The 16,666-nt window shown below is 36.8% G+C and overlaps 1 protein-coding gene across 1 annotated transcript; it reads left to right on the top strand.

Annotated features, from left to right (window-relative positions):
* Nucleotides 1–1,346: 1,346 nt before the first annotated feature.
* LOC132131252 (C2 calcium-dependent domain-containing protein 4C) lies at nt 1,347–5,271 on the top strand. The gene is made up of 2 exons (XM_059543273.1): nt 1,347–1,448; nt 2,978–5,271. Exon 2 carries the CDS (start codon nt 3,010–3,012, stop codon nt 4,273–4,275), a length of 1,266 nt encoding a protein of 421 aa, XP_059399256.1. The 5' UTR covers nt 1,347–1,448; nt 2,978–3,009; the 3' UTR covers nt 4,276–5,271.
* Nucleotides 5,272–16,666: the final 11,395 nt, after the last annotated feature.

Genomic DNA, 16,666 nt, shown 5'->3' with positions numbered 1-16,666 from the left:
CACATGAGTCATATGGACTTGATTATATTTAGTTTTTCTGCAACGTTTTTGAAGCAGTATTTTTTTTTTAATCGTGCTCCGGAACAAAGAAAGGGGATACCAGTTTTGGGATACCATATTTTTGTGTGAGAGTACATGTACATAACTCTGTGTCTCATTCTATTCCTGGAGATCCAGCATCACCCGGGGTTTCTTTCTCCTCAGGTCACTATTTGGAACCTTTTCTATTCCTGCTCCTGTAAAAATCTATTTGTTGCCATAGATATGGCAAGGTCTCCAGGGAAACCAATGGTCAGATCGCGGTAGAAGATAGGCAAGTGATTTTAATTAAATTAAGTCAAGTGCTTTTGTGCTCTACTGACTTCACTTTTTCGGAACAGTCAATTTTAGCAATGACTGAGCAACTAACAAGCGATGATGGAGTAACCCACCTATTTTGTACATCCTGAGTACAAATCAACTTCAAACTGTACTGTCTAACTGAAGGCTACTTAAAGCCTGTTGCTAATTATATAAGCCAAATGCAGCAATGGCCAATACTAATTATATTATACTTAATACTTAGGTAAATGAACGGTTCTGTTTCCGTTTTCTCGGTAAATGAATATATAAATATTAATTTAATGATAATATTAAGTATTTTAAATATTAATGATTACAACTCACAATGTCTGTTTTTAACTACATGTTATCATATGAACATCCAGAAACACTGAGAAGAATGAACAACTTTTGTAATTTCTCGGTTCATTGCGAGTCGGCACCTTGCGGTTCAGTGAGTCCGAATTCTGTAAACGCTCGAACTCGTGTGTTTTCGGATCATTTAAAAGAACCGACTCATAAGAGTCGAGATCAGAAGAGATCAGAATCGGTGATAGCGTTTTTGATTCACTATAAATAATAAAATTTGAACCGGGGCACATATTAGTGGTGTGACTGAAGACCCATACAATACTAACTTAAACACTTTGGAAACTTGTCAGTGTTGTGTACATTAAACCAATACGGGAACCGACACATATAAATCATTCCGTACCTCTATGGAAGGTTGTGAATAAAAGCTGGTTCTCGTTGCCGGCTTTTGTAAACCCAACTTGACGTTATCAGCCTATCATCTTAATATTTGAAATCATAAGTCTTTTTTTAAACGGTCACTGTGTTTGTGTGTGTGTGTGTTTTAAAACCCAGCATTCGGTCTTGATTGTTTAAAGTGCTCTGTTTCTCGGAATCGATACATCTTTAATCGGAAGAGTATCGTTTCCTCTGATTGGCTCGTTCAGGCGCGCGCGTCTGCAGTAGGACTATATAGACGCAACAGGCGACCAGCGGATCTGAACCTCTCTCATCGCAGCCTGGGGAAGAGAAAGACCACACACTAATGAACACTGTGAAGGTGAATACTGTACTGTGAGGATTCGCAGAGAAGAGGAAAATCATTTGCAAATCCAGTAAGTCATTTACTCTAAATGCAACAGGTTTAAAAGTTTACTTTTCATAAACTTCATTCTAATGAGAAAAAAAAGCTGTGTTAGACGGTGAATATTAATGAGAAATGACTGATTTATTTTACATTTCAAAAAGTACACACTTGAGACATTGAAGAAAAGCTTTCACATTTAAACTCGTCATAAGATGCTGTCTTTGTCTTGTTTTCTTTTAGTAAATTAATGTAGTTGCAAACCAGTTGAATACACATTTAAGATGCATTCAATGTCATTTTATGTGCGGGTTCAGTTACAAGCACTTTTGAAACTGATACAAGTTCATACAGTTACCGTTTTTTCTGTTATAGATGTACAGCTGGTGAGGATGTTACATATTAAATGCTAAGAAAAAACCCTGTTTATTCAAATTATTATTTTTTTTATGCGCAAACCACTGCAAAGTGTAATAAATAAAATATTTTTAAAGAGTGTCATTTGTCAGAGTAGTGCAACAAGTTGTTTCCTGTAAATTCGATCTCCGTTTTGATATGTAATAATATTAAAAATAAGAATAATTTAGCCACTTTTGTGTTAATCTTAAATTTGTTTTAACCAAACATTTTTAGCAAGACTAATTAAGTTGTTTTCTGATTCTGTTTCTGTTTTGATCTGGATTGCCCCAGACTGCATATGGTCTCCCTTATCTGAAGTGCCCAGTGAAGGTCTCTTCAGAAGCCTCTATTAATGAGCTGATAACATTATTGAAACATAAGGGCAAAATGTCCAGTGATTGGGTTATCCAGGACCAGAACCGAGAACAAAAGGGGGGGGGGTAAAATCCCTGAACAAGGAGTGTCCAGAGAGAGAGAGAGGAAAAAAAAGGGATTTTTCTTTGTCTATAGTCAAAGTTTTTCAAATATCATTTGAGTTGTTGATCTTAATCATGTACACTTGATATAAAATTTTTCTGATAATTTCTTTAAGGGCAATTTAGTACATTTCGTAATTCATAAATAATTGTATTTGAAAATGTACTAAATATGCACTTAAGTGATTTCTAAAAATGCCATCTCACACCAAGTCTATGAACTGTTAATGAGCTTCATGTGCTAACATAGTTTTATTCAAGTCTAGAATGTTGCGCACATGGAAATTAAGGGGGTAAGACATCTACCCACTCTACCCACCTCACAAAAAAAAAAAAAAAAAGGTGGAGGAATCTTAATCCGTTTTCACTTGATGGTAAATAGATGTTTGGAAACGGAGTGTTCATATTTTCCTGAAGAGATAACCATAACAACAGTACGCTGTTTAAGCACTTTTCATTATAATGGAAAGAATATTTACAAAAAATTTGATTATTCATTAACTTACTGCTTGCATATCACTAAAAGGTTAGTCTTTGTGTTTGTAAAATGTTTGGTCATGTAAGATTAATTTCACAAATTTAATTTTCAACCCTCAAAAGTCCCCCTTGAAAGTCAATTGTAAGTTATTAATAGCTGTGTGTACTTGGAGCTCATTATTGAATGTTCAGTTGCTTGTGGTTACAGGCATCACCCAGCGGGTTTAGCCCAGAGGGATCATGTGGGTTCTGGAGAAGATCCGGGACTCGGTTGAAACAAATGTGCTCCGCCAAGGAGAAGTGGGTGACAAAGGGAAGGCCCCAGTCTATAGCAATGTCCTCACACCTGATAAGATTCCAGATTTCTTCATCCCCCCAAAGCTGGTAAGCTGTCCACCAGAGACAGAAACTTCAGACGTTAAGTCCAAAGAAAGCCTGAGACCCTCAGCATCAGAGCAAACCATCAACAACAAGAAGATCAGCAGTCCTCGTAGCCCACGATTAGTCAGCAAGTTGGCAGGGGATACCAAGAACCTGCTCAGGGCGGCTAACCGCCACATCATTCAGATCGAGAGCGCGGATGACATCGTAGCGGACGACACCAACGCCGACCCTCAATCCCAGACTGCCATGTCACTTCCTTACATTCCAAAGACTCAGACTTCTTATGGTTTTGCCACGTTGATGGAGAGTCCCCACACCCGGCGAAAAGAGTCCCTGTTCCACTGCGACCACACCAGTCCAGTTACATCACCCAATTCCCAACGCAAGTCCCAAGGCAAAAGCAGCAATGAGGGGAATCACCTCAACCCTCCAGACTTCAGCACCTCTCACATAAACCCCTACCGATACTTCAGCGGTGGCGAGAGCGACACATGCTCTTCAGCGGAGTCGTCCCCATTCAGTTCGCCACTGCTCTCTCGTTCCGCCTCTTTACTGAAGATCTTTACCCATGAGACACAGGCCAAGGTCGCCAAAGGCAAGCGGACATTTGCCAGACATAGTTCCCTATCTACAGACGAATGCAGCTCAGCGGAGCCCAGTCCTAATGTTCCTAGACGGAGCCAGTGTTCCTCCTTGCAAGCTGGTGGAGCTCTGGACCATCTTCATGGTTCGGACCGTCAACACAAGGAGCACACCATCAACATGCACAAAGGAGGCACTGTCCGACTTTGTACAGACTATGATGCGGGTACAGCCCGTCTGCGAATCCGCATTATGGCGGCCGAGGACCTGTATGATCCTATATTTGACATTAAGAGCATCAACTGTTGTGTGTCGCTCTACCTCAATCCAGGCAAGTTGCAGAAGCAGAGGAGCACGATCATCAAGAACAGCCGCAATCCCATCTTCAACGAGGACTTCTTTTTTGATTCGGTGACTTCGGCTCAGATTAAGAACCTAGCTTTGAAGATCAAGGTTGTGAATAAAGGCACTAGTCTGAAAAGAGACATGCTGTTAGGTGAACGGGAGGTCCCTTTGTGCAAGCTCTTGTCTGGATTTTAGGCCTTCAAAATGGGACACTGTCTTCAAAGGTGGAATAAGGTCTTCTGTACTAGATATTTTCTTTATCTTTCATGTAGCCTGATGTGGTGGTTAATTTAGTATTTACAGATTCAGAAACGACTACCACCACCTGCTTAAGATCAAGGTATTAGCATAGCTCTAAATTTGTTTCCTGTAAATATAGAAGTCTATAACAAAGTCTTTTTGTTTGTTTACTTGGGTATCTTGGTTGTTTTATGCATATAGCCTAATTAAGACCAAGCGTTTACCTTTTTGATTGTAAAGACTCCACAGACCTGTTGTCCTTTGAAGCTACACAATGGCCCTCTGTGCTAATGTTAGCTTTGATTCATTTACTGGCTAATTTGGAAGACAAATAACCAGAGTGTACAATGTTGCGTCACACTGCATGTGTTGGCGTCAGACTTTGGCGTAAACTTGTAAATGCGATGTATTCTTGCAAATATGCAGAATGTCGTTTGGTGAAACCCGAAAGCCTTACTGAAGAGCAAATTGTTGTTTTTTTGTTTGTTTGTTTTTGCATGTTTAGATTTGCTCAGACTGAGCATCGTTATCTATATCTATTTATTGGATATCATATAAAATGAGTGTTCTGGCTTGAACACGTTGTCAAACAGGGTTATATGAAATACTTTCTTTGAAAGACTTTCCATGCACACTACTTACCCAGAGGAAAGTACCAAGTAAAATTTCAATTAACATTAACATTAATGTTAATATAGGAAGATCAGAATTCCAATCCTGTAGCCAAAAATGTACTGGTAAAATGTATATGGTGATCATGAATGAATGGATGGATGTATGGATCTTTCCTTTATGGCTTGAGATATTAATAGCTAAATAGCTATTAAATTATTGTAAAGAATATCTGGCCTACTTTGATGATTCATATTAAATAATATAAATCCAGTAAGTGTTTATTAACTTTCTGGCTCCGCTTTGTAGATAAAGAGCAGAAAATGCATTTTTGAGGTAATAAGGCAGCTAGTACTCATTAAAATGCTAAAAAAAATACTGGCCCCATTGAAACTAACTAATAGCTGGTTGGTTACAAAGGCGATGCAGGGAATGGAAAAGAACATATATTTATGATCTCTGGATTGTGCACTAATTATTTGAGTGCAAAAAGCATGTGAATATTTTCATTTATATTCAAGTTTCATTAAGTCTTCAATGTCCTAAACCACTCGAATGCTGGAGTCTTCCTGTTTTAACAGGTTTACTTTTTCTTTTTCTGCAAAATGGAAAAAAGTGCCAATCCTATGTACTTGATGTAGAAGTGATCTGTTCACCTGGTGTTTAGTGTGATTTGTTCATAGTGTATCCCGTCAACTCTGGTGTTTGTAATTTGTGTGCATGGATAATATTTTCACTGTTGTAATCAACCTATAATAGTTTTTGAAGTGTGAGCTGTTTGATGAAGATCTCAGTGTAATTTTTTTCTGCACCTTTGCATGAATGTTCAACTGGGGTATTTGTATCTTAAATGGACAGCTGGATGGTTTTGCAACTCATGAAAGAAATAATAAAAATAACACATTTGTGTCCATTTTGCTTTTTTTTATTTAATAGTTTGATCAATGTACTTCAATTTTAACACTACTGATACTCTGGTGGTGCATTTTGTAAACCAGTAAGGATGGTGACGCAGAAGTCTCTTTAGTTATTATTACATAATTTGCTGTAATGTGGCATGTGGGGATAATGAATTTATACTAAGGAAGGAAAATAGTCTTTTCAGAATGGTCCAAATGCAAATGGTAGTATATCCATATAACTGATATATTAAAATATTAATATCAAATCAAAGTGGTTATGACTTAGAAATTAAAGCCATTGAGCAACGAGCCATTTTTATGAAATATGTGTATCTGAGACCTCTGTCCCCTAAAAAGAATGTGACCTCTATGCTATGAGACAACAAAATGTAACACAATACATGTCTATGGTCACTAAGGGAATCCTTTCCAGAAGTTTCTGGGGCTTCTAAGAAAGGTTTCTCAGTAAACAGAAATGTTCAAAAGGGGCTGAGAAGACCAGGCATCTCTTTCTGGTAAATAGATAACAGCAGAGGGTCATCTGTCTCGCTGTCCGCCTGGCCTCCATCTCATTAGGCCAGAGGAAAAAAGGAACAAGAGAGCCGAACAGAATCAGAGCAGAAAGAAAGACAGAGAGGTAGAGCACACATGTTTTTCCAAATGAGCCATCAATAGTTTCACCCCTCTCTCTGATCTTGTCTCTATGACAGCCATATTAAACAACCCATTTCTGCCTCTTTTCTTAAACTTTCCTGTTTGGATTCAATGTCCTTTCCAGTGAGTAATGCCCATAGTAGCATCTTCAATTAACATTTCATACATACAAATAACATTAAACTAGTGATCGACCGATATATCGCCAAAGCCAAAGCGCGGGAAGTCGTGGCCTAATGGTTAGAGAGTCGGACTCCCAATCGAAAGGTTGTGAGTTCGAGTCCCGGGCCGGCAGGAATTGTGGGTGGGGGGAGTGCATGTACAGTTCTCTCTCCACCTTCAATACCACGACTTAGGTGCCCTTGAGCAAGGCATCGAACCCCCAACTGCTCCCTGGGTGCCGCGGCATAAATGGCTGCCCACTGCTCCGGGTGTGTGCTCACAGTGTGTGTGTGTGTTCACTGCTCTGTGTGTGTGCATTTTGGATGGGTTAAATGCAGAGCACAAATTCTGAGTATGGGTCACCATACTTGGCTGAATGTCACGTCACTTTCACTTTCACATCAGCCGATATTTGGCATTTTTCAAATATCGGCATTGGTCGATAAGTTTTCCTATTGGGCCAATGCGTCTGAGTAGGGACTTTTATTTTGATGGCGTTGATAACAGCAGCGAATAAGCACAAAGTGCTCAGATTCTTCCTCTTGTTCGCTGTTACAGTTCTGTCCAAGGATTTCCAAGATATCGGCATTGGCTGTCAAAAAAAACTGTATCGGTTGATCACTACACAAGCGTCACTAAAAATACTAATTTAGCTGCCTTCATGCCATGTCACGTTATATAGCCTATATATATATATATATATATATATATATATTATAATATGTATGTATAAAGAAGACATAAATCACTATTTAAAGTGATAAACTTATTTACTGAATGTTTTGTTATGCCTGCATTTCAAAACTTACTGTAAAAATGTATAGAAAATTATTTTTTAGAAATCTTGAAAATTTATAAATTTAAAATATGAACAATAAATCCATCCTTTATTTCTCTAGTTTTGTCACCCTCACACTGATCTCTCCTGTCACCTGATTCTTTTCAGAAACTGAAAAAAAGACATTTCTAGCTTTAAAGGGTCATAAAGTTTGTATTAATATAATAACATTAGTGAAATTTGTAGCTAATTACAAAATTAAAAAAAAATTATTTAATAAAAAATGAACAAACTATTTTTAATCTTTCTTTTTTCTGAAATTGAGTAATTTGGGTCAATTCTGCTAATTAAACATTATTTTTCTGAGTGCAATTTTCTGTTGCCACCTTGGCTGGTTAAGGAATGTCATGGATAAATGTGACAATAAAAACACTTGCATGTGGCAGTAAATCCCTGTTTTAATAAATTATTTATTGAATCATTCAAATCAAACGATTCGTTCAAAATGGCTGATTCAACTAGAAACGAAACAAGTGAATGGACCATTGAATCACTGGCTCCCATGATTAATTTAAAAACAGATTCATTCAAGAATCGTCAGCTCTCCTGTCATCTCTCAGTCACTCACAGTCACATACAGCACAATGACGTCATGTCACGCTACGTCTGCAAGATGTCTGTTAAAGATCTCTTCATCTGGAAAGCATCTGTTGTGTACAAACATCTGACAAAAATCTGATAAACATCTCTAAGATGTCAGTTTTACATACATTCTAAATAATAAACATTAATAAACAAATAATAAACAGGGGCATACAACATACTTCCTCACGACTTGTGATTAAAAACCCTTCAGTCTTTATTAACATAGTGATTTGTTCAAGACTTTTTTTGGGACATTAAAGTCGCCTTTGTGTAGGATTACACTTACTCCACCTCTGACATGATGTTCTTTGAAAATGCCCTCTCACACAATTCAGAAATAGATTTTTTTGTGTATTATATTGGAAGCTGGGATAATATATCTATTCTGCTGGAATTAGATTTCCAAATGGTTTTTCATAATAGAATGATAGAAAGGGATTGGAAATCAGTGCTTTTCTGAATACATCGTTATTCTGTTTAGATGTTTTCAGCTTTTGGAAAGAGTCCACAAGAAATCTGCAATTTTATATCAGATCATCAAACCTCTGCCATATGTTTTTTCTCTATTATCATCAAGGGCAGATGTTCCTGGGGTTTCCATGGGAACGCATGTCAATCTGATTTAAATTGGTCTGTTGTTGCCTGTAGGTAGCAATAAAGCTGAACTGAGAGGAGGCCTGTGATCAAGTGAGCTTCATTGCTCAAGCTGGATGGAAAGACAAGAAAAGACAATCTAAGACAGTACAGGTCATCTTAAAAGGTCAAGACTGCCGAGAAGTGGAAATATCACTGTTGTCTATGTAAGTGATCCATCTGCAACAGTATTCTGGATAAATATTGAGCTCTGTAATATTCCAACCTACGTACACACTGAAAGTGTAATTAAATGTTTTCAATTTAAATATATACAGGTGCTGGTCATATAATTAGAATATCATCAAAAATTTGATTTCACTAATTCTATTCAAAAAGTGAAACTTGAATATTCATTCATTACACACAGACTAATATATTTCAAATGTTTATTTCTTTTAATTTTGATGATTATAACTGACAACTAAGGAAAATCCCTAATTCAGTATCTCAGAAAATTAGAATATTGTGAAAAGGTTCAATATTGAAGACACCTGGTGCCACACTCTAATCAGCTAATTAACTCAAAACACCTGCAAAGCCTTTAAATGGTCTCTCAGTCTAGTTCTGCAGACTACACAATCATGGGGAAGACTGCTGACTTGACAGTTATCCAAAATACGACAATTGACACCTTGCACAAGGAGGGCAAGACACAAAAGATCATTGCAAAAGAGGCTGGCTGTTCACAGAGCTCTGTGTCCAAGCACATTAATAGTGAATGGAATTAGTGAAATAGATCAACTTTTTGATGATATTCTTATTATATGACCAGCACCTGTAAATTAAAGAGTATTTTAATATTACATTTAATAAATATTGTATTTTATTGTGTTTATTTAATATTATATTTTATGTAATACTTTTAGTATTTTACAGGAACATATCTAAATATGATTCTGTACATTTACCATATTCATAAACCATGTATGTATATAATATTTAAAATAGTAAGTAAATAAATGAATAAATACCCCTTAGTAATGCCATAGTACTTTAGGCTATTTATTTATTATATTTATTTGTTTATTTTCTGTAGACTACACATGAATAATTGAAAAGAGATATACGGCAGTGGTAAGACATTTTGGATGCCAGACCCACAATCATTGTTCGTTGTTCATTTTTCCAAGATGGAACAAAGTATTCCTGTTACAGTTCATCCTGCATGATATGTCAGACCATCTTGAATGGCCGTCTCTCCCCATTTCATTCCAGCACATGCAAAATAGACAGGCAGCAGCCCCTTCACTTGCTCCCCAACTCTGTTGTTGCCATAGCAATCCCCCAGCCAATAAGAGCCCTTACCTTTTGCTCCCTGAAACTAACGGAAAGCACATGAATATGTGGTCTCAAGGCAGTGGAGATGATGCTGGGTCTTTCTTCTCCACAGTGGGCTTCTGAATGCAAACATTTTGAGCTGTTTAGAAAAAGTTTTTACTTTAAAAAAAATGTTTCGTGTACAAAACTTGTAATTGCGTACTGAGATCACCCCTAAAGGCGTGATTGCAATTTCATCTACATTTTGCAGGCTGAAAATCATCCGATGTCTATTGTTGGAAAATGTGGAATGTCTTAAGCACAGCTCACACAGAAGTAACTTTCAAACCAAGCAGCTTTCTCTTGGTCAGAGTGTTGCAAAATCTGTATTGGGAAATATTTTAAAATTCTTGATCGCGTTAATTTTTATTGAAATCACTGGATTTCACCATACAACGTTTAATCTGACCACACCGTAAGCCTCTATAATAGAGACAGTCTTCCTTCAAAAAATGGCACAATAGGACATTTGTATATTTGTACTTGTCCTAATTACAACCTCTAATTTGTCCTTATTTCACCCTCTAGAGGCATAAAAATAACGACGCTGTGTTGCATGTTACCCTGGGATCAAACCCATGATCCCTTTGCTTCTATAATGCAACATTTTTTTACCACTCAAGCTACACAAATACCAAATTGTAATGCAGAAAAAGAGCATAATGCATTAATCTGAAAGTTTCTGTGGCATGTCCTGCTGTCAGTAGGGCTGCTAATTTAGTAAACGCTCCTATGGGTCATATTTCATAGAAGCAACAAACAACCTATATGGTTGTATGGGCTGGAGGACATGTTGCTATAATATTATGGTCTGCAACGGAATAAATAAATTAAAAAAAAAGCAGTTGCGAATTTATCTCAAATGCAGTTTTGGTGGGGGAACTTTAAATTGCGAGATATAAGTTTAGAATTCTTGCATTTTGCATTCTTACATTTTCAAGTTTACATCTCACAATTTTGAAAATTTTCTCAGAACTGAGTCTACATCTTGAAATCTTGAAAGAAAGCTCAGAATTGTTAGATATAAACTGAAAAGGGTCAGAATTTTAAGATAAAAAGTCACAATTACCTTTTTAATTTTTTAAACCATAGATATGTTATAGATGCCCTATTAGTGTCTATTTCTATGGATGGCTATACATAGGCTGTCCGCCATATGTGATGTGATGTGAAGTGACATTCAGCCAAGTATGGTGACCCATACTCAGAATTTGTGCTCTGCATTTAACCCATCCAAAGTGCACACACACAGAGCAGTGAACACACACACACACACACTGTGAGCACACACCCGGAGCAGTGGGCAGCCATTTATGCTGCGGCGCCCGGGGAGCAGTTGGGGGTTCGATGCCTTGCTCAATGGCACCTAAGTCGTGGTATTGAAGGTGGAGAGAGAACTGTACATGCACTCCCCCCACCCACAATTCCTGCCGGCCCAGGACTCGAACTCACAACCTTTCGATTGGGAGTCCGACTCTCTAACCATTAGGCCACGACTTCCCATATTGGAATGGTCCAAGCAGGTTGAACACTTGAGAGCAAGTGGTCTGTGCATCTGCAACCCCAGTTAAATGCATACATGGATATCTATGTATGCAGTAGACTTCAGCAGATGATTTTGCTAAACTAACTCAATACAACAAGATGAAGTCATTAGCTAACACGACATTGTTACACTCAATTTACTCCATAATCACTGTATGGACACCAAACGCTGAGACTTTTTTTTTTTTTCAAAAATGCCGAGGAAAGAAACTCATACAGGTTTGGAGCAACATGACAGTGAGTAAATTATGACCAACTTTTCATTTTTGGGTGAACTGTCCATTTAAGTAGGAGCTATTGGGCGCATTGCTGACCTCAACGCAAGGTTGCGTATCCAAATCACGTTTGGCTGAAATATTACGCTTCAAGAGGCTGTCTGTTCCATTTAGAACGTCATAACGAGAACACAAATCATCTTCCAAATCAAAATCCAGCTCAATACTGTATTCAAACCCTCCACTGTTTCCACATGAAAGCGCTCAAATTGCAATCAACGCTTTCCCATTTTTCCCGGTAAGAAACGGGGCGAGATGAGAGTGTAGTCTTTGTTTGCGGTTGGGATTAATCAGCATCGATAAAATGTGGAGGGATTAATGGGACACCTTGCCGTTGGCATGGAGACGCAGTCGACGCGGACACCTGTGAATTAATAACTGCCTGGGCGAGCAACAGGCAAAGCTTTAATTAGAGTGAGGGGGAACATGATGGACGGAGAAACTTTGGCATCCCTTTTAACGCACTGCTTCCATAAAATCAAAGAGAATTATCTCACAATTGAACAGGTGTCCAAAGCCTCAGAGTGCCAATATCCTCTCAATCTTTTATGTTATTAAAAACATGCACAATATTACAAGTGTCTGTTTGCAGTCGAACCCCTGATTTATTAAGAGCAAATTGAGACATAGTACTGTTAGATATCTGATTTCTTATCTTGTTTCTGATTTCTTTTTCTTGTTTTCTTGTTTCTTCTTGTTTCTTCCAAGTTAATGGCTTTTGTTCCAAAATCTAGTGAGCTACCTAAGAAGGAAGAATTTTGAGACATGCTAAAGATATTTTAAAGTGATAGATAATCTAAAACCACTTAACACGACACACTTCACTTTTAAATGAAAATTCTTTCATTATTTATTCACCCTCAATGTCGTGTCCTTTGTGAATAAAACAACCCCAGAATGCATTGCAATAATAAAAAATTGGATTCCAACATGGTAAAGAGTTTGCTGATTATAAAAATACTTAATCACAAAAACTGAATAAAATGGTTCAATCTAATTAAAACTGACTACTTATGCCAACATGTATGCTTAGTAGAGTATCAAGTCATTATCATTAGCTTAGCAGCATGCTAAGTAATATTCTAAACAATAATCCAAGATTGTGGGCGAAGTAATTCAATGTAGAGAAGTTTCATAGACCATGGTAAATCTCATTTTAAAATGAATTATTTTACTCAACATTTGGTGTGGGCTATGGATGTTTATGATTATTAGAGTGCTGCATCGTTAGCTTAGCAACATGCTAACACCAAACTGAAATATTGTATGTTCAGTCTCTGTCATTAATAGTATTTTGCTGCCAATGTAATTTTCGAAATCGGTAATTTTCTGTGTAGAGTTGAGGTCATATTAATAGTACTTTAGCTGGTGAAATCCAATCATTTCAAGAGGAATCAACACAATTGGGAATTTGGCGAAAGATATTCGCACGCAGATTTTACAAAGGTTTCAAAGTTGGTCAAGCAAAATCACTTGGTTTGAAAGTCACTTCACCATTTACAATAACATGAACCTTTTTTGTCCCCAAAATCTTGCTAATGTGACCACACCTTTAGAACATAGCTGTGTAGGTGGGTTGAATACAGCAAGACTGTTGCTGATGCCACGTACATAAAAAGCACTTAATTACGAAGAGTTCCCATGATAATGCTGTAAACTGGCACAGTACTGTGGACATGTGAATCAGTCCATAATGCATCTGGGATTCTGAGGTTTTGTTGAAGAAAAGCCATAAATGGGATTTATTTGTTGCTAGGCCACTATTGTGACAGGCTGCTTTGACGTCATGCGCGATATAGATGGAAACTTCCACTTTCTCTGACCTCTTATCAAGAGTGGGCCATTCTATGAGGAGGACAGCTGAGTTGGAATGATACATTTTACTTTCTTTTATCTCATACATGAAATCTCGAGGTGCCTTTTTTTTATCATTTGATTTGACTTGCCTGCTGCCCTGGACAAGCCAGATAACTTGAAACCGTAGGATAAATAGTTTTGCCCTTTATGAATGCAGCTAAAACTTAATCCTTTTTTCTTTTTTTCAAGCCGGCACTTTTGGGGCTTATACATTAAAATAGAAGTTTCTGGCACATATAAGAGGTGCTTAATCTTCAGAAAGTGTTATAATGAATAGGAGACCAAACTAAGTATGACATTTTTTTTCATTAGATTTTATGTATTTTTAAATAAAAAATATTAATTTAGATTTGATATTTTCTGTTCATTTTATATGAGGAATTTTGAACATGATTTGTAATCTTCTAGCAATAAACAGTATATATATTATATATATATATATATATATATATATATATATATATATATATATATATTATATATATATATATATATATATATATATGTATATATATTACATTTATACACACATATGTATATATTATTTTTTAAATAAATTATTGTTAACAATTATGTATTACTATAAAATGTAGAAATCATTAATATAATAATGAAATAGCTGAAAAAAAATATAAATAAATGTCTGTTGTATTTCATATTTGCTTTACCTTATGGTAATTGTTATGGAAGACCAAATTTCTCAAAAGTAAATTATGAAATACATTTTGAAATATTTAAATAAATTGCTAAAAAGTCAACAAATGAAACTTATTGTTCTCATAAATTAATAAAAAAATTAATTGTAATTAAATATAGTGATAATTAATTTTAATGCTGATTAAAAAAAATAGTACAAATTTGGTAATTTATCCTCCATTCTATAAAAAGTGTTGTGTTACTAATTAATGGTTTTACGATTGGAAAACCATTAATTTATTTTTAATAATTTTTTTTTTTATTACTGTAGATGTAAAAATAAAGACCTTTTTAAATACTTTTCACTGTTGGACAGTCATTTTGGTGGGTTTTTATGTCAGATGAGCAATAACATGGAAATTGTTGTTTCTGTCACTTTCTAAAACAAATTGGACAACAAACTGCTCATACTTGTGCAAAGTGACTTCTTATTCATTACACAGGCAGCAATACAATGAATCAGCATGAAGCTAAGATCATTATTGCTATGATCATCAGCAGTATGAAGCACTGATGTTTCCTCTTCTATGGAAGACACTGAGCAGCTCATAGCTTACAGCTGTGCACAGTGAGCACCAGAGGTGAAACACAGCCTCCTCTGGTGCGCACAACTACTGTTGTGTTCCAGGAAAATTGGTTTTATTGGAGTCACTGCAGCTGTCATGTTCAGTATTGTGTAAACAATAACATACGCTATATAGCTTCAGCGATGACCCAACCACCAACATGCTGTCGATACCCATTCAAAAATAACCTACATCCAAATATATACAAAAAACAAGCTGCCCTCAACAAGTTCATATTAGGTATAGGAAAAAACTGCTAATCGTGCTGTGCAAATGTTAATGGAGCAGAGGATTTGATGTCAGCTGCTAATACTAGCAGTTATTTAGCAAAGAGAGAGAGAAAATTGCTGCTCTATCTGAATAAAAGTTCAAATGAAAAGGTGGCTGTGAGGTGAAATGTTCATTATTTGATGAAAGGCTGAGAGATGTTTGCTTCCACATGTCATTATTCTGCTGTTGTACAGAGGCTAATTTCTGCTGTGTGTGTGTGTGTGTGTGTTGTTCTTAAGAGTGTGGTCGTTCTCAATGCAGAGAGAGTGATTAACACAACAAAGACGGCGTTAGCGAGAGATGCTCTCAGATGAGCAATCATAGTAGTTGTTCAGAACCGTGGTGACTTACCATGGATGCATCACCTAAAAAATAAAAAAAATGGTCATAATTTACTCACCCTCAAGTTATTCCAGACCTGTATGAGTTTCTTTCTTCTTTTGAACATGAAAGAACATATTCTGAATAACGTGTGTAATCAAAAAGTTGCTGTTAGCCATTGACTTCCATAGAATTATTTCCCCATAAAGTTTTAAATATGGTTATTTTCCTTCCAAAAATGCATCGATAAATTTCTGAAGGCCTTTATTAACACCCCCGGAGGCGTGTGGGACACTTTTTATAATGGATGGACACACTTTATTTTGCTTCAAAATTTTTACCCCCATTCACTGCAATTATAAAACTTGGAAGAGCCAGGACGTTTTTTAAAATATGACTCATAAAGTCATAAAGTCATATACCCCTAGGGTTATTTGAGGTTGAGTAAATCATGCTGGGGTGAGTTTCATTTTTGGGTGAACTATCCCTTTAAAGAGCAGATGTAATATTAATCTTATGGCTTTCCTGAATGTGCCTGTGAAGTTTCACCTCAAATACCATACAGATCGTTTATTATAACTTGTTGAAAAGTGTCGTTTTCAGGGCGGGTCTAAAAAGTGCTGCTTCAGGGGTGTGTTCCCTTACATGAAAATGAGCTGCAACTTCCCGCCTGACTCCAGAAGGGGGCGGAGCCTAGACATCTCTGATTTCCATGTGGCAATAAACAGAGAGGAGAAGCAACATGAGCGAGAGTGAGAGGACAGGTATTCAGCTGTACATGTATGAAACGGACAGCTGAAAAAACAGTATTAGGCTCTTTCAAGATTCATCGGCGCTGCGCAGACCAATCAGCTCTTTGAGCTTTTAAATCGCTCTCTCTGTATTTTGATGTCATTCGCCGATTGGTCTGTGCATTGCCGATGCATCTCGAACAAGCCTAATGCGAACACTATGCTAATCCAAACACCTTGTAAAAGAGGATTTTGCATAATAAGTGCCAAGCAAACTTTTAGTTTGTTCTCTTTCTGATTAGTTTTGCATAATATCCTTTTAAATATCCAAAACCAGCTCCCTGATGGCATCATCCCCCAGTAAGTGAGGGAAAGCAAC

This window comes from Carassius carassius, chromosome 48, assembly GCF_963082965.1.
Source record: "Carassius carassius chromosome 48, fCarCar2.1, whole genome shotgun sequence".
NCBI classification, from domain to species: domain Eukaryota; kingdom Metazoa; phylum Chordata; class Actinopteri; order Cypriniformes; family Cyprinidae; genus Carassius; species Carassius carassius.
Note: the sequence above shows the minus strand (reverse complement) of the source record. Positions and strands in the feature narration are given on the sequence as shown.